Source organism: Maniola jurtina, chromosome 14 (genome assembly GCF_905333055.1).
Source record: "Maniola jurtina chromosome 14, ilManJurt1.1, whole genome shotgun sequence".
NCBI classification, from domain to species: Eukaryota; Metazoa; Arthropoda; class Insecta; order Lepidoptera; family Nymphalidae; genus Maniola; species Maniola jurtina.
This window is the reverse complement of record NC_060042.1, coordinates 1,713,066-1,740,698: the sequence shown is the minus strand read 5'-3', so window position 1 is coordinate 1,740,698 and position 27,633 is coordinate 1,713,066. Positions and strand designations below refer to the sequence as shown.

At 37.9% G+C, this 27,633-nt stretch overlaps 1 protein-coding gene and 1 long non-coding RNA gene across 3 annotated transcripts in view; one reads left to right on the top strand and one right to left on the bottom strand.

The window, feature by feature from the left end:
• Window positions 1-27,633, top strand: part of LOC123871606 (guanylate cyclase 32E-like) — a 60,835-nt gene that overhangs the window by 9,668 nt on the left and 23,534 nt on the right. Inside the window, exons 2-11 of the mRNA XM_045915501.1 lie at window positions 2,126-2,271; window positions 4,276-4,387; window positions 5,184-5,369; window positions 9,414-9,531; window positions 13,434-13,580; window positions 16,721-16,811; window positions 17,607-17,691; window positions 25,325-25,477; window positions 25,990-26,127; window positions 26,634-26,894. Coding sequence (XP_045771457.1) covers window positions 2,126-2,271; window positions 4,276-4,387; window positions 5,184-5,369; window positions 9,414-9,531; window positions 13,434-13,580; window positions 16,721-16,811; window positions 17,607-17,691; window positions 25,325-25,477; window positions 25,990-26,127; window positions 26,634-26,894 — 1,437 coding nt within the window. The remainder of the gene's footprint in view (window positions 1-2,125; window positions 2,272-4,275; window positions 4,388-5,183; window positions 5,370-9,413; window positions 9,532-13,433; window positions 13,581-16,720; window positions 16,812-17,606; window positions 17,692-25,324; window positions 25,478-25,989; window positions 26,128-26,633; window positions 26,895-27,633) is intronic.
• On the bottom strand, window positions 1,941-16,092 carry LOC123871633. 2 transcript variants are annotated; one of them, XR_006797296.1, is made up of 2 exons: window positions 16,082-16,092; window positions 1,941-2,007 (listed from the first exon to the last, which is right to left on the bottom strand). It is a non-coding gene; the product is annotated as an uncharacterized LOC123871633 (long non-coding RNA). The 2 variants fall into 2 exon arrangements; XR_006797295.1 differs by lacking the exon at window positions 16,082-16,092 and adding an exon at window positions 8,801-8,811.

Sequence of the window (27,633 nt, the reverse complement as noted above, 5' to 3'; positions counted from 1 at the left end):
AGCAATGAGCCGGCGATGGGGTGATGATGATGATCAAGACAAGCGTCAGCGTGTCCGCCAAGTTCGAAATTCTATAAAGCTTGCTTGCCCTGAGAGGAAGTTATTTTAATACATTTCTTTGCAAGAGGGAAACGTTCTAAGTCTATCATAATTTCCGTTTGAACTTCCGTTTGTTTGTTTTAACCCTTTATTGCACAAGATTCCTGTGCAAATGCAAACTTTAATATCTCTAGATTTTCTCTTTCTACGTAGCCATTTTTAAACACCGACCCAAATGTGTTATAAGTTTGAGATGTGTATCTGTGTATCTGTCTGTGGCATCGTAAGCTCTTAAACTAATGAACCGATTTTAATTTAGTTTTTTTATGTTTGAAAGGTGGCTTAATCGAGAGTGTTTTTAGCTATAATCTAAGAAAATCGGTTCAGCCGTTTGAAAGTTATCAGCTCTTTTCTAGTTACTGGAACCTTCACTTGTCGGGGGTGTTATAAATTTACACTTGTTATTTCCTCCAACTTTTCGGAGTTACATATTATACTTATTATAAATATGTATACCTATGCCAAATTATAGCTTCCGAGGTACCAATAGTCTCTGAGTGTACGGTCAGACAGACGGACGGACATGGTAATACTATAAGGGTTCTTTGTTTACTAAGGACCTCTAAAAATGCGTCGTATGCGTCGCAAACAGTATGAAAAGCTCCAAAAATAGATTTCCTCGAAGCCGACCCAGGTAACAAACAAATATTACTTACGGATGATTACATTACAAATTCACTCGTACGTAACGATTTGGTCGACCGTGAATGTTTACAACTAAACTGAATTTCATAGTAATATCGACTGTGGTTACTGGTTACATATCAATGCGCTATTATTTGTTGACAAACACCTAAAACGACCGAGTTACAGTATTGAGTCCAGTCATGTAAAAAAAACCAAGCGGTGATGATAGCCTAGTCACACTAATATTATAAAGGCGAAAGTTTGTATGTGTGTGTGTGTATGTTTGTTACTCCTTCACGCAAAAACCACTGAACGGATTTGGCTGAAATTCGGAATGGAGATAGACAATATCCTGGATTAGCACATAGGCTAATTTTTATCCCGGAAAAATAAAGAGTTCTCCCGGGATTCCGAAAAACCTAAATCCACGCGGACGAAGTCGCGGGCGTCAGCTAGTGATTAATAAGTCTACCTCCTACCCTAGCAGGGGGTTTATTTTTAATATTTTTATTTAGATACAAGTTAGCCCTTGACTGCAATCTCACCTGGTGGTAAGTGATGATGCAGTCTAAGATGGAACCGAGCTAACCGGGAAAGGGTACGGCAGTTTTCTTCAAAGCCATGCTTTCGTTTCTATGCAGCATCGTACCGGAACGCTAAATCGCTTGGCGGCACGGCTTTGCTAGTGGTGTGGCAGTTTGCTACTAGCCACGGCCGAAGCCTCCCACCAGACCCCGGGTTTAATCCCGGGCACCTTGAATTCTTTGATTTTCCGAGATAAAAAAAGCCTATATCTATCTCCGGGATATAAGCTAAGTATATAGTCTATTAGTACCAAACTTTGTTGACATTGAAGCGGAAAAGGTACCTACCTGACAGTTACATTTTCACATTTACGTGTTTATATCTCTCTATCTTGACAACCCCCAGGCACAGATTTCCTGGCACGGGTAATTTGGAAATTCATAATTTTAAAATTGACTCTGGTCTGGTCTCGTGAGAGGCTTTCGTCGTGGCTAGTTACCACTTTATCGGCAAAGTCGCGCCACCAAGCGACTTAGCATTCCGGTATGGACCACGTAGAACTAATAAGAGGTAAGGATTTAATAAACTGTTATCTCCCTTCCAAGTTAGCCCGCTTCCATCTAAGATTCAAATCTATAGAGCGCACTTTTACTTTGCTTAGACATAAGTTTCAGTTAAAACGAGACAGATTTATGCCAGCGGTATAACGCTGTCTCGTTTTAGCAGTGTCTTTAGTCTGAGCAAGGTCAAAGCGCTCTATATCTGTCTTAAACTGCACCATCACTTACCACCAGGTGAGATCGCAGTCAAGGGCTAACTTGTAACTGAATAAAAAAGTATCTACACAATTTTTATATAAGTTTCGTCTCCACAGACAATCCTAGGTGCGCTGCCGTTGGCCGTGGCGGCCATCAACCGAGATCCGAACCTGCTACCGGGCTTCAAGCTGCGGTTTATATCTGCAGATATCGGCAGACCCAGACCTACCCTGCCGCTGGACAAGGACAGCCTTTCTTTAAGGTATTTATATTTCACTAGCTGATGCCCGCGACTTCGTTCGCGTGGATTTATTTTTTTATGAAACAATGTCGCAAAGTTCTTCTATCGATTAAAAAAAAAATTACGCAAATCGGTTCAGAAATCTCGGAGATTTCGGTGTAAATAGGTAAAAAAACACAACTCCTTTTTTGAAAGTCGGTTAAAAAAGTAGCCTATGTTACGCCCTGGTCAATCCTCTACTTGTCAGTGAAAGTCCCGTCAAAATCGGTTCAGCCGTTCCGAAGATTAGCCCTTTCAAACAGACAGACAGACAGACAGACAGACAGACAGACAGACAGACAGACAAAAATTTTAAAAACGTGTGATTCAGTTAAGGTATCGTTCAAATAACCCTATGAGCTTAATATGAGGCAGTTATTTCGAAATTACAGACAGACACTTCAATTTTATTTATTAGTATAGATTAGAAAAAAAACCCGTCAAGTGCGAGTCAGACGCACCGAGGGTTCCGCTCGGGTATTATTCCGACATTTTGTACGATCAATTAAAAACTATTATGCATAAAAATAAATAAAAATATGTTTTGGAATGTACAGGCAAAGCCCTTTCATATGATACCCCACTTGGTATAGTTAAATATAACATAGTCAAAATTCCAAGGACTCGTACAAGCGATTCGCTTCTTCGTTTTTAATATACACTGCAGGAATATGGATCGCTTTTTCGGCTTGCGTTTTTCCCCGCCAGCCATATTGGGATCTTCAAAAGAAGAGTGAGTAGACATTATTTTATTAAGCAGACGTGCTCTAACTTAGGCGCATGATCACTCACTAGTTTGTGTGATTGCAGTCTCATATTATGTATTATAGGTACCACTTATAGTTTTGTACTGATTTAATATTTTTCAAACCCGCAATGTATAAGCTAAAACTCGGAGTCAGTGCCCTATCTACAACGAAGCATTGACCCAGCGGCATCTATCTACGCAGCGTTTTCTCTCGCTACCTCTAGCGTCAGTCAGATGTTTTATTTGCAATACATTGCGAACGACAAACCACATCCGTCTTCTATGTACAATGGAAATAGATGGAATAATATAATTGAATTTGTTACAGTTCGCATTGTTACAATTGCTGTAATCCACTCATTCCAACACCGCGCTGGATTAAAATAGTTTGCGTTAGCTAAATCTTGTCAGATTCTTGTTTAAAATTGATTAGAACCTTTAGAAATTAATAAAAGTTTATTAATTGAACTATCGATCGTTAAAATTGATTGATTAAAAGTTTATTAATTAAACTTTTTGACTTGTTCAAATGCTTTCTTAGTGCACCCAATGTCAAAGTCAAATCATTTATTCAAATAGAGAGGGAGAGCCAGCGAGTGCCAGACCTTCGTAATTTTATAAAAAACCGGCCAAGTGCGACTCAGACTCGCGCACTGAGGGTTCCGTACTCGGGTATTTTTTCCAACATTTTGCACGATAACTCAAAAACTATTATACAGAAAAATAAACTAAAATCTGTTTTAGAATGTACAGATAAAGCCCTTTCATATGATACCCCACTTGGTATAGTTATCTTACTTTGAAAAAAAAAAATTGAAACACATTTTTTTTAATGATGTAAGCACAAATTCGTGGTTTACAGATTTATTCCTGTACTTGTGCTATAAGACCTACCTACTTGCCAAATTTCATGATTCTAGGTCAACGGAAAGTACCCTATAGGTTTCTTGACAGACACGACGGACAGACGGACGGACAGACAGACAGACAGACAAACAGACAGACAACAAAGTGATCCTATAAGGGTTCCGTTTTTCCTTTTGAGGTACGGAACCTTAAAAACTGAAAGTTTCTCTAAGTATTGTCCCCAACACAGGGAGGAACGATGAGCGACTACGAAGTTTGGATTATGGTGACTGAATTATATGAGTACATAGTCATGTCACTCTCCCCAAACTATGCCATGCACAATCACGTCGATTCGTTGCTGATGGTTTGTTTATTTCTAAATTATACAGGGTGATGACACAAATGCGGGACCTCGGCGTGGTAGCGTTCTTCGGACCCGATGGGACATGTCACACCGAAGCAAAGCTGGCCGCTGCGTGGAACCTGCCTCTTATTTCCCATGTAAGTGTAAAGGTGAACGCACACTTATCCGAGCCGAACGCGTCGAATGAGTCGAACGAAACGAATGTTATAATTCTGTATATGAAATCTCATGTAACCTCGCGCGCTTCCGATTCGACGCGGGGAAGTGTACGAGGTTTCATGAGATTTCATACACAGAATTCTAAAATTCGTTTCGTTCGACTCGTTCGACGCGTTCGGCTCGGATAAAACGAGTGAACCACCAGCCCGAGATTGAAAAATGAAAATGATTAGAAGTGTGTGTGTGTTTGTGTGGGTTTATGTGTGGTTTGTGTGTGTATGAGTGTGTGTGGTGTGTGTGTGAATATACGCATGTGTGTTTATAACATAATAATTACAAATTGTAAAACCCTTTCGAAACAAATCAGTTTACTTAAGTTTTCTAAAAGCAATACGGTTTCGCTATACGTTTTTTTCTTGTAGCCACTAGATAATGATTTTTTCTATACCAGACTGTAATTTACTTGGGTCGATATTAGGCCTTTGTTAATCTTATAGTAATTCAATTCAATTCAATTATTATCTTTGTTGCTTTGGGTTAGTTTACAGATCTTAATACTATCTAAATTTTACCTTACGGAATGCAATAATACAATAACACAGTCATGAATACATCTTGTTATTTAAATATCCATAGAGACCATATATTATTATTATATCAACTTCAATTAATAACTGTCATATACCTATTTTGAAATCTTTGTGAATAGACTATTACCAGTGTAGTGTTTACAGTATGAGTATTTCATATCGATTTAATGGTCTTTGTTACCAGAAATGTGCAGGAGCCCAAGGCAGAGAGACGGGCGGTCTGGGCTCGACCTTCGCCCGCACTCTTCCACCAGCGCATAAAGTCAGCAAGTCCGTCGTTGCTCTGCTCAAGGCCTACGGGTGGAGCAAGTTCGCCATCGTAGCCGGTGATGAGCTCACAGCGGCTGAACAACAGATGGATGCTATCAAAGTAAGACTAACTATCGTCTGTCAATAAAGTGAGACGTTCCTCTGCTCGAGGCCTTCGCTATCGAGGCTGGTGTGAGCTTAATGGATGCTATTAAAGTAAGAGTAACTATCGTCTATCAAATTCAGACAGTCAATCGTTCCTCTGCCCGAGTGCCAGTTTAAATTTAAAAAAAAAAAAAACATTATTTCATCACAATTTTATTTATTTATTATTGGTACATCCTTGTTAATAATATAAACAGTAATAGAACAAGAACAATCTTCAAGAGTTTCAAAATTACAGCTCCAAAACTGTACAAGTCGATTTCGAAGTTCGATTCTTTGAATAACCTGCAAATCTGTAAATAGAAACTCTTCAAAAAATCACGTCGATCCTCCATTGCGGAGTGATTGAAATACAAATCGACAAACAAACACACAAAAAATTTAGCATTTATGATTTGGGTAGAGTGAAAAATTATATAATTTATTTTTTATTTCTTTGCAAGATTCGACGCCATATTAAAGCTTCAATACTTAAAGCTCAGCTTCACAGAAGGTACTTTTTGTCGTTTTCAATTTCTTATGCGGAATTCGCCTATCACAGTTCAATGATTTAAGTACGGTCACAATTTTTTTTTGTAGCCGTTCAATATCAAATAATATGGTTTTTATTTGTTACCAAGTAGACAGAAAAAAGTCTTAACAAAATCCATACAAAAGAATTTTCTAATGATTCGAATTTAAATAAAAGAAAAAAACGGTTGCTATGTAAAAATCTAAAAATAAACCGTTGTAAGTATCACACTAATATTATAAAGGCGAAAGTTTGTATGTGTGTGTGTGTGTGTATGTTTGTTACTCCTTCACGCAAAAACTATTTGACGGATTTGGCTGAAATTTGGAATGGAGATAGATAATATCCTGGATTAGCACATAGGCTACTTTTTATCCCGGAAAATCAAAGAGTTCTCACGGGATTTCAAACCTAAATCCACGCGGGCGAAGTCGCGGGCATCGGCTAGTACCAAAATAAAACTTTGCCTGATTCAAAAAACAAATTGAAAAAGTCGGAAAACGTGGGATTGTTTAATTTGTAAGCTGTAATGTTGTAAAATAATAATGAGTTACTTTTGTTTTTGTGATTCTTTTTTTACAATCGAGTTGAATAGACTAGAGGCCCAAATTTCATCTCATATCGTCAAAAAATGTTTTTTTTTAAAAATCATACTTAGCTATGGGCTTGCGCTCGATTGCAATCACACCAAACAGTAGGATATGACGCCGCCTACCTAGAAAGTGCCTATTCAATCTTCTTTTGAAGGTATAAGAGCTAACAGGGAAAATGGAAAGCCAGAATGGCATCGCATATGTTAGCAGTGCGTATAAGAAACGAGGAAGCAAATCGCTTTGTACCAATGCGTGGAATTTCCACTAGGTATATCAAGTGTGTGTCAGAGCATGCATAAAGTAGGGCTCCGTAGCCACTCCAATGCTAAAAACTTTGTCGGCTCTTATACGCTGATCTCGAAATTCTAACTTGTCGGCAAACTGAGCATTTCAAGCAATTAAATATCACTTTAATGTGAAGGCAAAAACATCGTGAACCTTCCTGTTAGGAACAGTTAAACGATTTAAATGAATGAATGAATGAATGAATCCGCACTTAGGTACCGTGGTGGACTAAAGGTAAACCCCTCTCTTTTCTGAGAATAGACCCGTGCTCAGTAGTGGGTATCACAGAGTACAGTGTGTACTGGGCCGACGATGAAGCTCGCTTGCGTCCAAGTACTTTTAAGGTGCCCACGCACTCGAACTGAACTGCAGCCGAACTGCGCGTCGCGTCAGCGCCCCGCACGATATTCTAGAGAGAGAGTATCGTGCGGGGCGCTGACGCGACGCGCAGTTCAGCTGCAGTTCAGTTCAAGTGCGCAGGCACCTTTATTGACAACTCTATGGTTTTAATATTAATTTTACTTGTTTATTCTTGAATGTTTATTTGTTTACTTACTCTACCCACCTGAAAAGTGCGAGCGTAAATGTCAACTAGCAATACAACTTGCAGAAATAAGCTTTGGCAAGTCACTTGTGTATCGCGTGAACTTTCTAAATTTTCTCTAGTCTGGTTTAGTGGAAGACCACCCTACCGTGCAGAATCCAAAAGGACATTAGGTTTAGTAAAAACTGCCACACCCCTTCCAGGTTAACCCGCTCAAAGGCTAACTTGTATAATCACACTAATGTTATAAGGCGAAAGTTTATATGTATGTGTGTGTGTGTGTGTGTGTGTGTGTGTGTGTGTGTGTGTGTGTGTGTGTGTGTGTGTGTTTGTTACTCTTTCACGCAAAAACTACTGGACGGATTTGGCTGAAATTTGAAATGGAGATAGATTATACCCTGGATTAACACATAGACTACGTTTTCCCTGGAAACACGGGAGTCTTAGAAACTTATATCTACGCGAACGAAGTCGCGGGTATCAGCTTGTGAATAATAACTACACAGCAAGTAAGCACTTTCTGTAAGCTTTACTTGCCAAAACGTGAAAAATTGACACTGACATGACAGTCAGCAAGTTTATTGCCAGTAGACACGTCTTCGCATAAGATGAAGCGTGACTGGAATTTAATTAATTGTATATTGTCAGACCTATGACCTTTCAGATCATTCATCCATGATTCAGATTCAATTAGCGTTGCGTTTTTTTACATTCAATAGTCAATTTATTGTGTACGAAAAGTTGAACATGTATGGAAAAGGAGTAAACTGCGTAATATTCCCTCATAATCTGCATCTAACTATGTATATACATTTGGTGTGAACGTGCGATTCTGTGGTTTAAAAGAAAACAAAATAAGGAGTAAATAAAAACAATTTAGTGCATCTGTCAAGGTCTCGACATTTGCTCTATGAATGAAGGATCTCTAATTTTTTTTTAAATAAAATATAACCCATGTTGCTTGCTAACCTTTCTATATAGGTTAAAGAATTTTCAGTTGAGTAGTTGTTGAGTTTATTTTACTTTTCCCTTATAATACATACAAATACATATTAGTTAATTTTAAATAAAAGCCTTCAGTCTAGTTTGCTTGATTTCTCCCGACACCTTGAACAGTTATCTACATACAAATTAACACAAAACAGTTTTAAACTATGTACCTACATATAAACTTTCCTCTTGAATCACTCTATCTATTGATGAAAACTGCACTAAAATCTGTTGTGTAGTTCAAAAGATCTACGTGTTCATACTACATACATACATAGATACAGGCAGCGGGAAACGACTTAATTTTATACCTAACTATGTAAGATTTATAAACCTTTTTGTAACCTATTTCTGGTCTATTTAAAGGTCTCATTTTTTGTAGAGCTATTTCATTATAGGGGTGGCAACCCTACTCGACCAGGGTAATCGGGTAAACTTGGTACAAGCTCTACTAGAAGTCAAACTCATAGATAACTTTGTTACAACTTGTGATTTCAGTTTGCGGTAACGAATTTCTTTTTATACCCAACACTGATTGTGCAAGAAAAACTTTGACTTGTCCGGTTTTTAGGGTACCTTAGTAAAATAAGAAACTTACAATCAGTCTGCCTGTCAGTCTGTGTCACAGCCATTTTATTCAGAAACTACGTAATCACATAATAAGAACTGCACACTCTAATATATTATGTAATTTGTATAATATAATATAGCATGCCTTAGTATATAATATATAATATTGACTGAACCATCGCTATATGAGTAAGAACCATCTGCAAATCCAAATAGGCAATAGTATTTACAGGATTTACAGATGGTATCATATAAAATATTATAGTAATCATATAAAATACGATTTGATGCTTGGGACTTCATAGGTTTTAGTTCATAGTTATAGGTTTTCTTGACAGACACGACAGACAGACGGACAGACAGACAACAAAGTGATCCTATAAGGGTTCCTATTTTCATTTTGAGGTACGAAACCCTAAAAAGGAGTGCAATGTATGTTACGGAACCGTACATTAGGCACGTACACGCACTTAGCCTGTCATTTATAGCACAGTCCGTTGTCCACAGGAGTTATCTCAGAGCAACGGGCTTACAATAACGGCCGAGCATCGCTTTGCGGATTACATACCACGACACATCTCCCATATGGAACGAATCGTCGACGAGACCTTTGAGAGGACTAGAGGTAAGCTTTTCTCAAATCACAATATAGACCTTTCAGACCGTCAGACCTTTCTTTATAGTCGTATTCCTTTATTGCTGAGGGTTGTGACTCCTTTCCATTAACAGGGCTCTCTGCGTCACTTACTCCATACAATCGTAGTTCCAATTTCATTTGAATATTAAGCAACCAAAGTCCATGAAATTTGGCAGACATATTCTAGAAACTAATATCTGTGCCTGTGGTGTTTTAGATTTTTCTAAAAATATGTAGTTAATTACCTAATCACACATTTTTTCCTCCAGTTTTTCGGAGTTATACTGTACTATATACATCTTCTCTTCTCTCTGGGCTGGTTTCCGCACTTACACGTTTCCGTCTGTTGTGCGTGCATACATATTATATAGTTAAATAAACGTGCGCTTTAAGCAATTTAATATCAGTTGCTTTAACGGTAAAGGAAAATATCTTGAAGAAACCTGCATGCCTGAGAGTTCTCCATAATTTTCTCAAAGGTATGCGAACTATGGCAATTTGCACTTGGCAAGTATAGTGCCCGGCAAACAACTTGAACCTGAAGAGGTGTAGTGTTACGGAACGTTCGTTGACCTCTGGCGTCAGTCACAAGTTTTGCAAGTAGGCATTGTAAGGTCTACATCTCCTGAGGATGCTCCGGTGTCGGGGCGAAACGTGCGTCGAGTGGTTTTGGGATTTGTGTGGTGCTGCGTGGTGGTGGTGCGTGTGGCTTGCTTGGTGGCTGGCTTTTCCTGCATGTTTATCAGTGGGAGGGCGGGCGGTGCATGTCGCATGCTGCACGTTGTACCATACAGATTTCTTTGGTTAGGCGGATCATAGCAAATTAAGTTCCTTGTATGACAAGTTTTATTTGCAAATATATTGTGAACTTTTAATAAATACAGGATTAAAAAAAAAAGTTTTTTTTTTAATGGTATCTTATCAGTAAGCATCACTTAGGTACTATCACCTATCTTTGTTTTGACGTGACAACGTCTTATAATTCGATAGAGCCGGCTGCACGCACGAAAAAACATGACTCATGCGGCGTTACCTCGCTCTGAGGCGTTCCATGTAAGGCTTGAAGTGCAAGCGAGAGCGCGGAACGAGCGACAAAGAAGCACAATCGGCCTTTGTTGTCACGTTCAACTATCGTCAGTAAACCGACTTTACAGACAACCAATTTTTTTTGCTAGCGTTCTGGTTGCACCCAGTATAATGGTTTGAATACTAATCATATGGTATAATAATTATGTAGGTAAATAGTCTAGTTTTTAGTTCATAAGATCGTTGTTCGTCCTTTTATCCTTTAGACGTTTCAAAGTCATGTTGAAGCAACCTAACGGCTTTTCGTAAGATCACAGACGTAAAACTTTTATAATACTTTAGAATATGTATAACCCGTTTCTATGTGCCCAAGACATAATTTATGTTGAAAAAACTGGTTAGATGAGACATGAGACAGGGTTCCGTAACCATGCTACTTGCTAAAGACTATGGTGTTTTCAAAATTCATTTTGAATCAAATCAAATCATATCAAATTTGATTTGATTTGATCACTTGAATATAAACACACATATTATAAAGGCGAAAGTTTGTGTGTATGTGTGTGTGTGTATGTTTGTTACTCCTTCACGCAAAAACTACTGGACGGATTGGGCTGAAATTTAGAATGGAGATAGATCATACCCTGTATTAGCACATAGGCTACTTTTTATCCCGGAAAATCAAAGAGTTCCCACGGGATTTTTAAAAACCTACATCCACGCGAACGAAGTCGCGGGCATCAGCTAGTATAGAATAATTTATTCTGAGCCTTCTCGTAAACCTTGTAAATAAACAAATAGTAAAATCACTTATTGGAAAGTTAAGCATCCCTATACGTACGCTTAATATGCTTTATACTTCACTTTTCAATTACAATTCTTAATTTTTTTGAATGACTGACCACACATAACAACTAAAAGAAACTATAATAAGGATTCATTTTTTTTCTACGGATCCCTAAAAACTAATACGTGACGAAAGATATTCTTTCGAAAATCATTTTTTCAAGAGTTTTTGATACTTTAAATATAATATAATATAATATAATATAATATAATAAGCCAGGCTATAAATACACACCTATCTGCCCTTTGTAAGATAATTTTAGAAAGCTTTGCAAAGAATTGTTTGATCCGTACAAGTAGGTAGATGTTCTAGCAATAGATTTAATTTGGATGATTCTTTTGAGTTTTGATGACGTACCTACTTGTACCTAGGTAGGTACCTAATATTTTAATATTGCGTTTGTCTCATTTGACTGCTATTGCGATCTCATCTGCAAATTATTTTATTCATACTAATTTTATAAATGCGAAAGTGTGTTTGTCTGTCTGTCTGCTACCTTTGATTCTGACGAAATGTGGTACAGGCTTAGCTTATATCCCGGGCACGGACATAGGCTATTTTTTATCCCGGAAAATCAAAGACTTCCCACGGGATTCCCAAAAACCCATCCGCTTAATCGATTTGTGTGAAATTTTGGTACCGAGGTAGCTTGCGTCCCTGTAATTGACATAGGCAACTTTTTATCCCGGAAAATCAAACAGTTCCCACGGGATCTTTAAAATTCTAAATCCATGCGGACGGAGTCGCGGGCATCCTCTAGTACTTACTTTATAATAATATTGTTAGTCAATTTCGGGCTGACAATACGTTAGGTGTGAATAGGCTCTAATAAAATTACTTGCTTTTGCAAGAGCGTCGATTATTTTAATGACAATAGGTAGTTAAACCTGGATCAGATATCAGAATTAAGTGGAAATCAAGTTAATTCATTAAAAAAATGAAAGCGTACAATGTTTAAAGAATTCTGAGAACCTATAGGTCTTCAGTCTTCACTCGTTTCTCTTACTAGAATTCTAGGCGAATTAATCATGACTTCAAGTGCTTATCCTACAATCAAGGTTATTAAGAGTCTATTTATAAAAAACTTGCTAACCTTTACACAAGTTGAAAACAATGCACAACGGCCATAGACTATATTATATATATTACTTCGACAACGGCAGAGTGGAATGGGAGTACTTGATAGCAAATTTTAACTTTGACGTTTGATAAAAAGTCATTGATTTGGTATAGGTATTCATCTTCTCTATTGCAGTTACATATAAATTGGACCATTGCACTAATTAGTAGATATTCGTAGGTTAATAGTATATAGTTGTGAAAGATAAAATTGTGAGGAAACCTGCATGCCTGAGAGTTCCCTATAATGTTTTAAAATGTGCGTGAAGTTTGCTAATCCGCACTTGGCTAACATGATGTACTCTGGCTTATATCTTTTTGAGAGGAGACCAGAATGGTCTAGGGTTGAAATGATGGTAAATGATATATGGTCTTTTTAGGGTTCCCTACCTCAAAAGGAAAAAACGGAACCCTTATAGGATCACTTCGATGTCTGTCTGTCCGTCGTGTCTGTCAAGAAACCTATAGGGTACTACCCGTTGACCTAGAATCATGAAATTTAGCAGGTAGGTAGTTCTTATAGCACAAATACAGGAATAAATCTGAAAACCGCGAATTTGTGGTTTTTAAAACACCATTTAAAAAAAATTAAAATGTGTTTCAATTTTCAAAGTAAGATAACTATACCAAGTGGGGAATCATATGAAAGGGCTTTACCTGTACATTCTAAAACAGATTTTTATTTATTTTTATGAATAATAGTTTTTGATTTATCGTGCAAAATGTTGAAAAAAATACCCGAGCACGGAACCCTCAGTGCGCGAGTCTGACTCGCACTTGGCCGGTTTTTGTGAAATAACAATATTCCTCGATATATCGGTAGTCTACAGAAACATTAATTAAAATTAGGGGTACGTTTATAAACCACTCAAAAATTCCTTTTTTTTTTTTTTAACAGTTTACGTGTTTCTCGGTGAGCACATTGCGCTGGTGGACTTTGTGAACGTCCTCCAAAGAAGAGGGCTTCTGGCTGCCGGCGAGTACGCCGTAGTGGCCGTAGACGACGAAATATACGATCCTAATGACGCCGCCATCACTCACGCTGGTATGTTCTTCAAATACTTCTAAATGTTCTGCAAATGTTCGCGAGCTCATCATAGACGAGGGCTTCTAGAATGTTCTGCGTATGTTCGAGTGTTTTTTGAAGAAGAGGGCTTCTGGGTGCTGGCGAGTATGCCGTAGTGGCCGTAGACGACGAAATATACGATCCTAATGACGCCGCCATCACTCACGCTGGTATGTTCTTCAAATAATTCTAAGTGTTCTGCAAATGTTCGAGAGCTCATCATAGACGAGGGCTTCTAGAATGTTCTGCGTATGTTCGAGTGTTTTTTAAAGAAGAGGGCTTCTGGGTGCTGGCGAGTATGCCGTAGTGGCCGTAGACGACGAAATATACGATTCTAATGACGCCGCCATCACTCACGCTGGTATGTTCTTCAAATAGTTCTAAGTGTTCTGCAAATTTTCGAGTGCTCTTCACAGAAGAGGGCTTCTGGCTGTCGGCGAGTAGGATGTAGTGGCCGTAGACGACGAATGTATGACTTTAATGACAGTACACAACAGACAGTAGTGCATATTGCAATGACGTCCTTAGGGACGAACATACCAGCGTGAGTGATCGCGGTCACTCACGCTGGTATGTTCTTCAAATACTTCTAGAATATTCTGCGAATATTTGAATGTTCTTCAAAGAGATATTTTGGGGCCATCCCACATGCTCGGGTAAGAAAAACAATATTTTCAATTTCAGTTCCTTTTCATATAATCCTCTCTGAAAGAGAATTTAATTAAACTAATTCAATATTCGGTCTTGGGGTTAACGTTCTACAAATTCCAAATAAAAAAGCGAGCTATTAATACGAGCTAGAGGTTCGTGGCATACTGAACTGACGGTCAGACAGACAGACATCAGAGTTTAATAGTTTTCCATTGCTTATGCTAGCGTACTAGTAACATGTCCTCAGTGGTACCGCTGTTTCAGTGCGAAAATTATGCCAATTTATCTCTCGTGAGAAAATCACCGCGCGAATGCCTGTGGCGGGTGGCCCCATGTTCCATCAATCATCTTTTTTTATTTATTTTTTATTTAAAGACACAGGAGTTCCGTATAAACTATCTCTCGCCAAACTGTGCCGCAGTTTGTCGGTGAGTTAAGAGGGGTCTCTCCGTCACTCGCTCCACACAAACGTAGTTCGTCTCTCATTGGAATACTAACCAATCATACTCAATGGAATTTTGTAGAAACGTTCCGGGAACTAATATCTATGCCTGTGGTTTTCCAAATTTCCGTTAAAAAAAAATTGCGGTTTCAAAGTTACGCGGTCTTAAAAATTCACACACAAGTCTTTGAGCCCCTGTAATTTTAAAACTACATGTTTTTTAGGAAAATCTAAAACACTACAGGCACAGATATTAGTTTCTAGAATATGTCTGCAAAATTTCATGGACTTTGGTTGCTTAATATTCAAATGAAATTGGAACTACGATTGTATGAAACGAGTGGAAACGAGTGACGGAGAGAGCCCTGTTAAAAAGAACGTGAAATGCTTATACTAGCGTACTAACATGTCCTCAGTGGTACCACTGTTTCAGTGCGAAAATTATGCCAATTTATCATTCGTGAGAAAGCCTGTAGTGGGTGGCCCATGTTCCATCGGTCATCTTTTTTTTAAATTTATTTATTTAAAGACCCAAAATTTTCTTATAAACTATCTCTCGCCAAACTGCGCCGCAGTTTGTTGAGAGATAGTTTATAAGGAAATTTTTGCCTTTATCTAGCCTCCAGTGTTAAATATTAAATATACAGTTTACTAAAGTCAGTCAGCGAAGGAACGAAGGAAACTAGCTCCACTCTTCAATCCATGCACTTATTTATACATCCAATCTGATGAAATCAAAGTTTCTGATACGGACCACTAAGGTGTGGAATGCCCTTACAGTATCCGTGTTTCCTACCATGGATAACCTAAATATCTCCAAGGTAAAGGTAGAGGCTTCTTCTAGGCAAGCGCGCTCCAACTTAGACCTATTATCAGCTTTTTCAAGCATGATTGTCGTCAAGTGTCAAGCAAAAAAAAAATCTATCTAATATGATAAGCCTAGAGCTGAGTGCTTCGCTAAACTTAATTCTTATACTTACCTAACATGGTGACACCTGCTTCGTAACAATTTTCTTATATCCACCGCACTTTTTGTAAGCGTTAAGTGCTTTGTGCCCGCCGGGGACTTATGCCGTAAATCATCCAATTTATCTTGTAGCCTGAAAAAATAAACCATAGATTAATTGTTTTTTTTTTTTGGTTATTTACCTGTTGTTTCCTTTTGCCAATCCACATTAATGAAAATATAATATTTGGTACGTTTACATTGAATTCTGTAAAATAAACTAAATCGAAATTAAAACTACATAATCAAAAATTAAATAAATATAAAGTGAATTAAAATAAGTACTTAAGTATATCTAAAGCTTCTATTACACTGGCAGGCGTCAAATGTTATCCTCATTTGACGCAAGGTAGGCTATGAAATGACTACTAATGATTTCACGCATAGATCTCGGAAGTAGGTACTTCCTAATTCCATGATTTCACGTCACCCCCAGCCTATTTGATAGATGTCGATTAATGGCCAATTCACACCAATTGCGTATGCAGCGTGTGACATGTGCGTAGTGACGCGCGTGAACCCGTAGACGTAACTGCACGCATTACGTCCACGTGAACGTTCACGCCACGCAAGCGGTATGCTATATCTTATACACGTCTACGCTTACGCAGCCTGTGTGACCGAGCTCTTAGGATCAAACCGAGGGTTTCATCCCTCTAATTCACCAACACGTCGAACGGCAGCAGTTACCCCTGTCGTCAATAAATTGCCGCTCGTCTGTAATCTTATGGTACAAACAGGTCAAAGTTAGGTTTACACCATCGATGTACATGGATGGGCCCTTCGAAGATAAAAAACGAGCTCAAAAAGTCAAGAGAATTTGCAAAAGTCTCTTGACTTTTTGTATTGTATGGGAAAGGCTAATCCATATACATCGATGGTTTACACGTGGTTTACACCCACTATAGACTATAGTATGGTATGGTATGGTATGGTAAGCGACTACGGCCGGGTGCAAACCTAACTTTGTTGCTGACCCTACTATCCCCGCGTTGATGTTGATGTAAGTGCTTGTTCCAGATCATCTTATACAAAACAGTAGCAGCGACGTGCTGGCGTTTAGGGCTGTCCTCAAGTTAACACCTTCTCATCCAACCAACCCTTTTTACCCGTGAGTATACTGCAAATATTAATATCATCCATACTAATATTATAAATGTGAAAGTGTGTCTGTCTGTCTGTCTGTCTGCTACCTTTTCACGGCCCAACAGTTTAACCGATTCTGACGAAATTTGGTACAGGGTTAGTTTATATCCCAGGGACGGACATAGGCTACTTTTTATCCCGGAAAATCAAAGAGTTCCCACGGGATTCCTAAAGATCCATCCGCTTAACCGATTTGTATGAAAGGTACCAAGGCTTGCGTCCCTGTAATTGACATAGGCAACTTTTTATCCCGGAAAATCAAACAGTTCCCACGGGATCTTTAAAACCTAAATCCACGCGGACGAAGTCGCGGGCATCCTCTAGTAAATAATAAAATCCTTTACTCAGCCAAAAAACAAATAAAATAATACAAAAAATACAAACAAACAGAGTTCTTACCATAGTCCGCGGGAACCAAGGAGTCACATTCAACCAAAGTTTATGCTTCCTGATTCCCCGATACCCTTATAGAATCACTTGTCTGTGGTCTATCTATCTGTCTGTCTGTATGTCTGTCCATCTGTCGTGTCTGTCAAGAAAACCTGGGTACTTCCCGTTTATTTAGAATCGGGCGGGTAGGTAGATCTTATAACAAAGGAACACAAGTAAAGGAAAAAATCCAAAAAAACATGAATTTGTGGTTACACCACAAAAAAATGATTTTAAATAATTAGTATTTTCTGCTAAGTTCACAGACATGTGCTATACTAATTTCTTAACTATATTTTAGTGTTTTCTAAACAAGTTAATATTATTTCAGGACCCTTTGCCAAATGATACGGAAGCTCTCAGCGGCTCCCCCGTTCTGCGTCCCAAATTACCACAAGATATTCGAGGACACTTCGGTAAGTAAACAATGATTTGACACTTAATTCACAAGAAACAACACGCCTACAACAACAACCAAGTGATCCTCTAAGGGTTCCGTTTTTCCTTTTGAGGCACGGAACCCTGAAATGCCTAAACCCAAAAGGTGGGCCCGTAGGGTTTTTTTAACAATTTTGTTCTGAAGAATTCGTGTTTCGGCAAATGCCAACTAATATACTTTTCTTGGTTACATGCTTAGTGGCTGGCTTTTCCTGCGCGTTTAGGGAGGGCGGGCGGTGCATATCACATGCTGCATGTTGCACCACACAGATTTGTATTTCAGCGGATTATAGCAAATTAAGCTTTTTGTTTCCTGTAGTCTAATACATATATTGTTAACAACTTGCGAATTGTACTTATCAAAATTTTTGATGTTTGTGTGAAAAAGTTCCACTAAAAAGTCTCAGTCAGCGGCAACAATGTAAATGTAGTCAAAAATGTATGAAAAATCCGGTACGCGGCGCCAAAGAATTTTATTTCTGTGCCTAATTTCCAATTCTTCTCACTTCTAAATAGAACCAAAAAGAAATAAAGTTCTATATCCGCTTTAACCCGAATACATTATATTCTATTTTTGGAACAAACTACTTTTATTTATCTAGGGTTCGTTAGAAACTCATAAGCATCAATATGGCAGCTCAACCCATCTTGAAGCACCTTCACACAGGTTTCAGATTGAATCGGTAATCTTGAATGATCAACCCATTTCCACTCCACTACTGAGTACGGGTCTCCTCTCAGAATGAGAAAGGTTTAGGCCATAGTCTGCCACGCTGGCCCAATGCGGATTGGCAGACTTCACACACCTTTGAGAACATGGAGAACTCTCAGGCATGCAGATTTCCTCACGATGTTTCCCTTCACCGTTAAAGCAAGTGATATTTAATTGTTCAAAACGCACATAACTGAAAAGTTAGTGGGACGTGCCCGGGATCGAACCCCCGACCTCCGATTAGGAGGTGGACGTTCTAACCACTAGGCTATCACAGCTTCTAATCGGTAATCTAAACGGTAATCTTAGTAACACAATAAGAAAAATTAAAAATTTGAAATCCCACCGCAGGCTCCCATGTACACACTCAGGGAATAAATCGTAATTTAAAAAAATAAAGCATACGACAGCCCTACTGAGTATTGTGAGCTTTCGGTTTGATCTTGATTGAGCACCGTGTGAATCGTGAACTGAATTAAAGCGACGATATTATATTATTTAAAGATTCTTTTTCCTATTGTACATTTAGACGATCAGTTGATCAATTCACCCAGCATAATCGATAGATGTGTTAAGACGTACGGTACCATATTATGATCCGGTCAGTCTGAGTTAGAAAGACACAGCAAAATTTAGTGGCGCAAGCCATTACGTGACCGCTTTACAAAATATACATCCATTGCAATACTTTGTCGATTTGTCGGAGTTAGATTGAAGGAGGTAAGTATATTTCTTTTATTTACCAAAAGGTTTCTAAAATACGCTCTATGATGTAATTCTAAGAATATTATTTTGTAGAAACAGCTTTCAAATTATTTTGTCGTTTACAGGAAATGGGCATAGAAGCCAATCAATTAATTATATTATTAGTATCTATAAAAGGAAAATTTCACTGACTGTCGTATCAATAAAGAGCCCGAACCGTTTTGGATGTAAAGACTTGAGATTTTGCAGGAGTATTTTAGAGGTTTGTAGGGTCCATACCTCAAAAGCCGTCATTATAAGGGCTTCCACCTCATATCCTTGACACCTCATACATTAAAATCCACTCAATATTTTAGGCGCTACGGTTATATGATTAGGTAGATGTCTACAGTGAAGCATACATAAGTAGAAACATACATACATATACACATAGACGGTTAAAATCATAACCCTTCCCCCTGACTTTGCCGTAGGGGTAAAAGAGAGGAAAGATTAAAATAAATTGATAAAATGGTAGACACGTGTTATAGGTACCCATAAATAGGTAGTCCGGATATCAGTCACGTGCATTTTTCCCCGCACAAAGTCAAGGTCAGACATTATTTACGCTAGGAATAGCCTGTGACAATCATTACAGGCAGTGTCCGGTGCAAACGACTAACGAGCTGCGGTTTTATAGGCTCATCAAAAGCTAACAAGCTTCGTAGAAACACCATCATGTTAATAGATACAGGATCCTACTCACGGATTATCATCATACTAGAAAATAGGGTTGCCACCTGTCACTTCTTGATTTACGGGTTACCAGCATCAAAATACGGGTTTTAGATATTTTACGGGAGACAGTGCTTTACATAGATATTTTTTCATACTTATTGTTGGAAGAAACGGCTTAATAAAGATCTTCATTATGTGAAACAATTGTAAAGGAAGCTTTGCATGTCACCTTAAAATTATGTTTCGCCTTCACAATATCGATATTGAGTTGGTTTCGGCTACGCGGGTATTGGTTCATGTATTGCCGAACAAGGAAAATATTCTTTCTACTGGACAAAACATATGAGTTTGCTTTCTGAATTTGTATAAAATACGGGAGCTTTATTTACCCCGTATTTCATTTTCGAAATTACGGGTGTATTATCATACCCTGAAATACAGGGTAACCCGTAAAATACGGGGCATCTTGCAATTTTAGTAGAAAAATAGAAATACATTTTTATGTTACGGGCATTATCTAGTTCTTCATAATGGGGATGATGTCTATTTCAAAAATAAATTATTATTTCTAAGTAATTATTAATCAGAGGCTCTCCCGAAATCCACGTCTGCTGTAAGTTTTAAGAGGGCTCTCTCCGTCACTCGTTTCATACAAACGTAGTTCCAATTTCATTTGAATATTAAGCAACCAAAGTCCATGAAATTTTGCAGACATATTCTAGAAACTAATATCTATGTCTGTGGTTTTCCAGATTTCTGTTAAAATATACGGTTTCAAAGTTACGCGGTCTTAAATATTTACATACAAATCTTTAAGCCCCTATAATTTTAAAACTACAAATTTTTAGAAAAATCTAAAACACCACAGACACAGATATTAGTTTCTAGAATATGTCTGCAAAATTTCACGGACTTTGGTTGCTTAATATTCAAATGAAATTGGAACTACGATTGTATGAAACGAGTGACGGAGAGAGCTGTTAAGTTTGCTGACCATTCTAAATTATCGATTTAACTAAAAATAACGTCAAATTACGTCAAATGTGTATGACGTCACATCAGTGCATTTCATACTTGCTCCCTTACTAAGCGAGCGTTTTGACGATTGATAAAAAGTCGTTGATTTAACTAGTAGTCATCATCCCTATTCTTTAATCCTTCAGTTTTCGTGGTGGTTTCACAAATTCACACTGAGTATTTGTCTTCACAAATGCAATATTAACTACGTACTATTTAATTAGGATTTATCAAGCTCAGAAAATACAGAGTGTTATCTTCCCAAGTGTTATCTTTCACAACTAAGAAGTTGTGAAGAATGTGGATAATCTAAATATTGTCACTAATCACTTAATTATAACATGCTATTAAATATTAAGTAATTTTAACTTAAACTTTAAAAAGTATAAATACCGCCGACCTTTCGGAATTCAGTCCGCTCCTCAACCGTTGAGCTATCGAGGCTCTAAATAATAAATAGCCGTTTCCAAGGAAGTTGTAAAAAAGGTTTGAATAATATGAATTTTGAATTCGATATTAATTTTTATTTGACTCCAAGCCAACGACTCTGTGCCATCGTATTTGATTTTCTGCATCAATAAATTAGGTGTTAGCGCCCATTTATGCGTTAAAAATGGGATCTCGAAAAGATTTTTATGTTATTTTTCCTTGTCATTCAATTAACTACCTATATATTATTATTTTTTATTAATAGATCATACTACATACGTAAATATAATCCAAATTCCAAACTATAATTGTATAATTAATGAGAAAGTGTGTCTGTTTGTTTGCTATCTTTTCACGGCCCATCAGTTAACAGGGCTCTCTCCGTCACTCGTTTCCACTCGTTTCATACAATCGTAGTTCCAATTTCATTTGAATATTAAGCAAGCAAAGTCCATGAAATTTTGCAGACATATTCTAGAAACTAATATCTGTGTCTGTGGTGTTTTAGATTTTTCTAAAAATATGTAGTTTTAAAATTACAGGGGCTCCAAGATTTGTATGAAAATTTTAAGACCGCGTAACTTTGAAACCGAATATTTTAACAGAAATCTGGAAAACCACAGACATAGATATTAGTTTCTAGAATATGTCTGCAAAATTTCATGGACTTAGGTTGCTTAGTATTCAAATGAAATTGGAACTACGATTGTATGAAAAGAGTGGAAACGAGTGACGGAGAGAGCCCTCTTAAGTGATTTTGAAGTTTGGTAGGTACATCCTACTTAGATACCCTGCCATGTCCATCCCCGGGACGGATTACTAAGTCACATAGGCTTTGATAGGAACATAGTACATGTACTACATAGGTTACGTAGGCACTACTTATGCTACTTTTGGCCTATGGAGTTCCCACGAGTTTTTTTTAATCCACGCAAGCGAAATGGAGGGCACCATCCTTGTATCCTGGAGACGCCTGGCTACTTTATCCCAGAAAAAGGTTTTTTGTGATATGTGCGTAGTACGGCATATTGTATAAATAAAAACCGGCCAAGTGCGAGTCAGACTCGCGCACTGAGGGTTCCGTGCTCTGGTATTTTTTCCAACATTTAGCACGATAAATTCAAATTCAAATTCAAAATTCAAATTCAAAATGTTTTTATTCAATTAGACTTTGATAAATCAAAAACTATTATACACAAAAATAAATAAAAATCTGTTTTAGAATATACAGGTAAAGTCCTTTCATATGATACCCCACTTGGTATAGTTATCTTACTTTGAAAATTGAAACACATTTTAAATTTTTTTAATGATGTAGCCACAAATTCGCGGTTTTTAGATTTATTCCTGTACTTGTGCTATAAACACCTACCTACCTGCCTTCATGATTCTAGGTCAACGGGCAGTATCCTACCTATAGGTTTCTTGACAGACAGACAGACAGACAACAAAGTGATCCTATAAGGGTTCCGTTTTTCTTTTTGAGGTACGGAACCCTAAAAAGTACATTGTAATGTTTATAGTACCTTTAGTCTTTACCTACTGTATATTTTAACTTTGAACCATTCATACCTTATTCCCTTTTAAATAATTGACGGAGATTTATTCTCGAATGGTTTTTAAGGCATTCGCGTGTACTGAAAAGAAAAGTTACACTTCTGAAGTCTTAAGGTTAGCCGCACAACGGACTAATATCGCTTGAGCGACATATTCGTTGCAGTTAGACTAGGTGAGTCCTTTAGACACATGATAGGCACAATTTTTGGGCGTAGGTGTTCCATACCTAAAGGGTATAAGGGAGCGCTATTAATGTCGCCTGCTGTCTGTCTGTCTGTCTGTCAGTCCGTTTTTCAGTGTGTCAGTGTCAAAAAGTGTCAGTTTTTTTTTTACCCTAACATGTGAGGTATCATTGTCTATAGAATTCATTGAGTTAAGAGTACGATTTTTTTTTTCTTTCTTAAGAAATAAAGAAATAGCATGCCATCAAAGTGTTCAGTTTTAGACCATTTTGTGAGGGGGTATATCTCAAAAACTTAAGTTCATAGCCTAATGAATTAGCAAGCTGATGTGGCAGTAAATCGTGTCTATGAGACGTTTTCTACAATTTGTTTATCTCTTAAGAAAACTAACAAAAACTAACTACAGTTGTTCGGGCGTTAGTAGGTTTTCAATGTGCGGCCAAACTTATAAGCATAAAGGCAAAGATTTTATTTATACTTACACATTTTTCTGTTTCTTCCATTTCCTTGAACTCGCCTACCTGTTTCACTTTTCAGAGATCACGGCATCCCTAATTGGAATTTATTTATAGGACATTTTTAATGTTTTGTTTTGTAATTAAAAAGTTATATTTTTAAGCTCCTTGACTCGGCTACGGGGTGAAATGACCTCGTGAGTTCCATTCAGTATCTCTACGTCACGCGTGGACTTCTCGGAAACAAGGAACAACCGAAACAGACAAATTAGGTAGACCAACATGCAGCAAACAGGGTGTAACCAGAACGATATCAAAAACTGAGCGTTATTATTATACTACTTTAACACAATACAATGCCAATAACCATTTGCCTTATTGTGTAGTTTAGTGATTTAGTATTTCAAAACTCGGGTCAATGCCCCCACCTACAACGCGGTATTGACATATTTACAGAACGTTCGTTGACCTCTAGCGTCAATCAGATGTTTTATTTGCAATATATTGTGAAGTTAAAAAAAATATACTTCGTGATTTTTTTTACCCAGCCCGGTTGCCATCTCAGTCTGTCGCACACTACACATACCTAAGTGCAAGCGATATGTACATACGTACACAAACACGTTGCATGCAAAATAATCACGCGCGCCGCTCGATCACTTCGTTGCAGCGTGATTGAAGGACAAACTAACTAACTAACAAACAAACAAATTTTTGCATATAATGATATTAGTAGTAGTTATTTTATTTATTTTCTACCGAAAACTTAAAAACTTAATCATATAAATTGTTACTGAAAGGAAATTCACGAGGACAACAGCTTATCTCTACAATTACTTATCTTCTTCATTTTGTATACAAAAGCTTCTTTATAAAACAAAGCACGCCATCCCCATCGTTCCTTGATTCATATCTTAATTTTAAATCAAATAGCATCCTGTGTGCCTTTGAATCAGGGACAGCTTGAAAGCTTTGAAATATCCTCATGTCATTTTATGTTTATATGTATATCAAAAACATTTCTATTGCGTTCCAGACACATTCGCTTTAGCAAAATGTGTAAAAAGTGACTTCTCATGCGCCATTTTTAACCCCCTACCCAAAAAGAGGGGTGTTATAAGTTTGACGTGTGTGTCTGTGGCATCATAGCTCCTAAACTAATGAATCGATTTTAATTTAGTTATTTTTTTGTTTGAAAGGTGGCCGATCGAGAATGTTCTTAGCTATAACCCAAGAAAATCGGTTCAGCCGTTTGAAAGTTATCAGCTCTTTTCTAGTTATTGTAACCTTCACTTATCGGGGGTGTTATAAATTTTTAATTTACACTTGTAACTTTATGTATCAAAAACTTTTGAAGGAAGTCATTTTGTATAGCTACGCTACGGACCATGGATGAATGATTACCTAGATGCTACGGAAAGGCTACGGACTATATCTCCTTCAACATTACGTAATAAATGTCACACATAAGGTTAATTTACTTTTTTCATTCTGTTATACTCAATTTTTTAATTCTGATTCTAGTTAGACTTTGACTGCGATCTCACTAGATCGGTTTCTACTCGGCATCGTACCGGAACGCTAAATCGCTTAGCGGTACGGCTTTGCCAATAGGGTGGTAACTAGTCACGTCCTAAGCCTCACACCAGACCAGACCAGACATAATTTAGAAATTATAAATTCCCAAATTGCCCAAGCCGGAAATCGAACCCGGGATCTCCTACTAATAAGACCACAGCGCTCTCCACTATGCTAGGGAAGTCGTCAAGAGGAGCATGTCCAGAAATATATGCTTTCGTTCTGATAGGTGTAGTACATAATTTTCTTTATTCCCAAGGTGCCAATAGAAGCAGCTCATCTGTACGACGCAGTGACGCTGTGGGCCCGTGCTGCCACAGCCGCGTTGCAGCACGGGCTACCTCTTACTGATGGCGCCACCTTGATAAAGCTGTTGCGACCAACTACCTACAGATCTTTACAAGGGTTTGATGTAAGCTCTACAAACTTTTTTCGAATAAGTTGCGGTGACAAAACCCTGCCTTGGGTTACTCCAGCTTGATTTCATGAGCCCATCTTCTACTAAGACTGTAAAACTTGGGCCTTTAAAGAAATACTCTATTACTCGAATTATAGTAAGTAGTGTATTGGATTTGAAGAACTTAGAAGTCCAGTGTGCTACACTCGGTCAGAAGCCTTTTCTATAACTAAAAATATCTCATCAGTGAAATGGCAATTAATTTACTTTGGCTAGATGACTCTTCTTAGATGTAAATAATAATAATGTGTAATTGAGCCATTTTGATTGAAATCACGAACTTTGAACTTAATTTTAGCACGGTTTAGACTTGTATTCTTGTATAAACGTCTGGATAAAAAAAAATTTTTGATCAGAAGTGTAATTACTTACATCGTTTCGTTCACCAGCTGCTAAAATTCATTTTCTTTATAGACAAGTATTATAAATAATAATTAGATCTTAAAACATTGTCATCTATTGTTCAGGTCATAATGGACAGCGCTGGCGACGCAGAAGGCAACTTCTCAGTGATCGGAGTGGTAGAAGATTCCTCAGCACCCAGTGGTTGGAGCGCGCAGCCTGTTGCCGCGTTCAGATACGCCAACTCCACCGATTTATTGCCTGTAAGTTCACTTTAACACCTTACACACAAAAAATATGATCATCTAATGGACAATTTGTAAAGAATATTCGAGGCTTGAAGAATAATAATCGGTATCGACATGTTGCGCTTGATGAAAGTGTTGACGGTGTTCACATTAACAGGGCTCCGTCACTTACTTTCATTTGAATATTAAGCAACCAAAGTCCATGAAATTTTGCAGACATATTCTGGAAACTAATATCTGTGGCTTTTCAGTTTTCATATTATATTGAAGGTATGAATTCTAGAAGATGCCTATTCACTCTGGATTAAATGTATGTAGAGGGGAAAATTGATGCCGGAAGGGCGTTCCATAATACCCTGGCGGCTTAAATTAGTAACGAGCAAGCAAATCGCTTCATAATAATTCATAAGGGTGCGGATCTGTGCGAAAGGTGAGGATGCAGAAAGTTCCCGAGCACATTCACCGAATTATATCCTGACAGACAGGCTACTTTTTTCCTTAAGTTCGTTTTTTTTTGTCAGGAATTTGTTGGCGGTTCAAAAATCGCCTGGATAGGTGGCCGGCCCCCCGTCGCAGAGCCAGAATGCGGCTTCGACGGCAAGAAGTGTGCTCTACCTCACGACCCCGTGGTGTTGTCAGCCGCTGCAGCAGTAGCCGCGGCCGCGATACTGGCTGCCGCACTGTTGCTCCGTCACTACAGATACGAGCAGAAGCTTGCCTCTGTGCTGTGGCGGATAGAGGCCAAGGATCTCACACTCATCACCACTTGCACTGATAATAAGGTATGTTTTTAGAGTTCCGTACCTCAAAAGAAAAAACGGAACCCTTATAGAATCACTTTGTTGTCTGTCTGTCTGTCTGTCTATCTGTCTGTCCATCCGTCCGTCCGTCCGTCCGTCGTGTCTGTCAAGAAACCTATAGGGTACTTCCCGTTGACCTAGAATCATGAAAGGCAGGTAGGTAGGTCTTATAGCACAAGTATATAGGAATAAATGTGAAAACCGTGAATTTGTTGTTACATCATTTAAAAAAAATTAAAATGTGTTTCAATTTTCAAAGTAAGATAACTATACCAAGTGGAGTATCATATGAAAGGGCTTTACCTATACATTCTAAAACAGATTTTTACTTATGTATAATAGTTTTTGATTTATCGTGTAAAATGTAGGAAAAAATACCCGAGTACGGAACCGTCAGTGCGCGAGTCTGACTCGCACTTGGCCGGTTTTTTTCAATATAAGGTATTGTCATCAACATTAAATCTTCTATTCTGTAGGTAATATTTTGGTTCCTTAAAAATCAAACCTGCTTGAGGACAAAACTTTTTTATCGTACGCTATGGAGCATTAAACTTGCAGACTAGTCGGAAGGTATTTCATAGAAATACATAGACACGTCTGCCTGCCTGTTTAGTCGGCTTTCGATTGTGCCTGTCAATTTTTTGCAACCTAAGCAGCGCAATATAGGTAGCCGTTCTTATATAATACTAGCCGATGCCCGCGACTTTGCCCGCGTGGATTT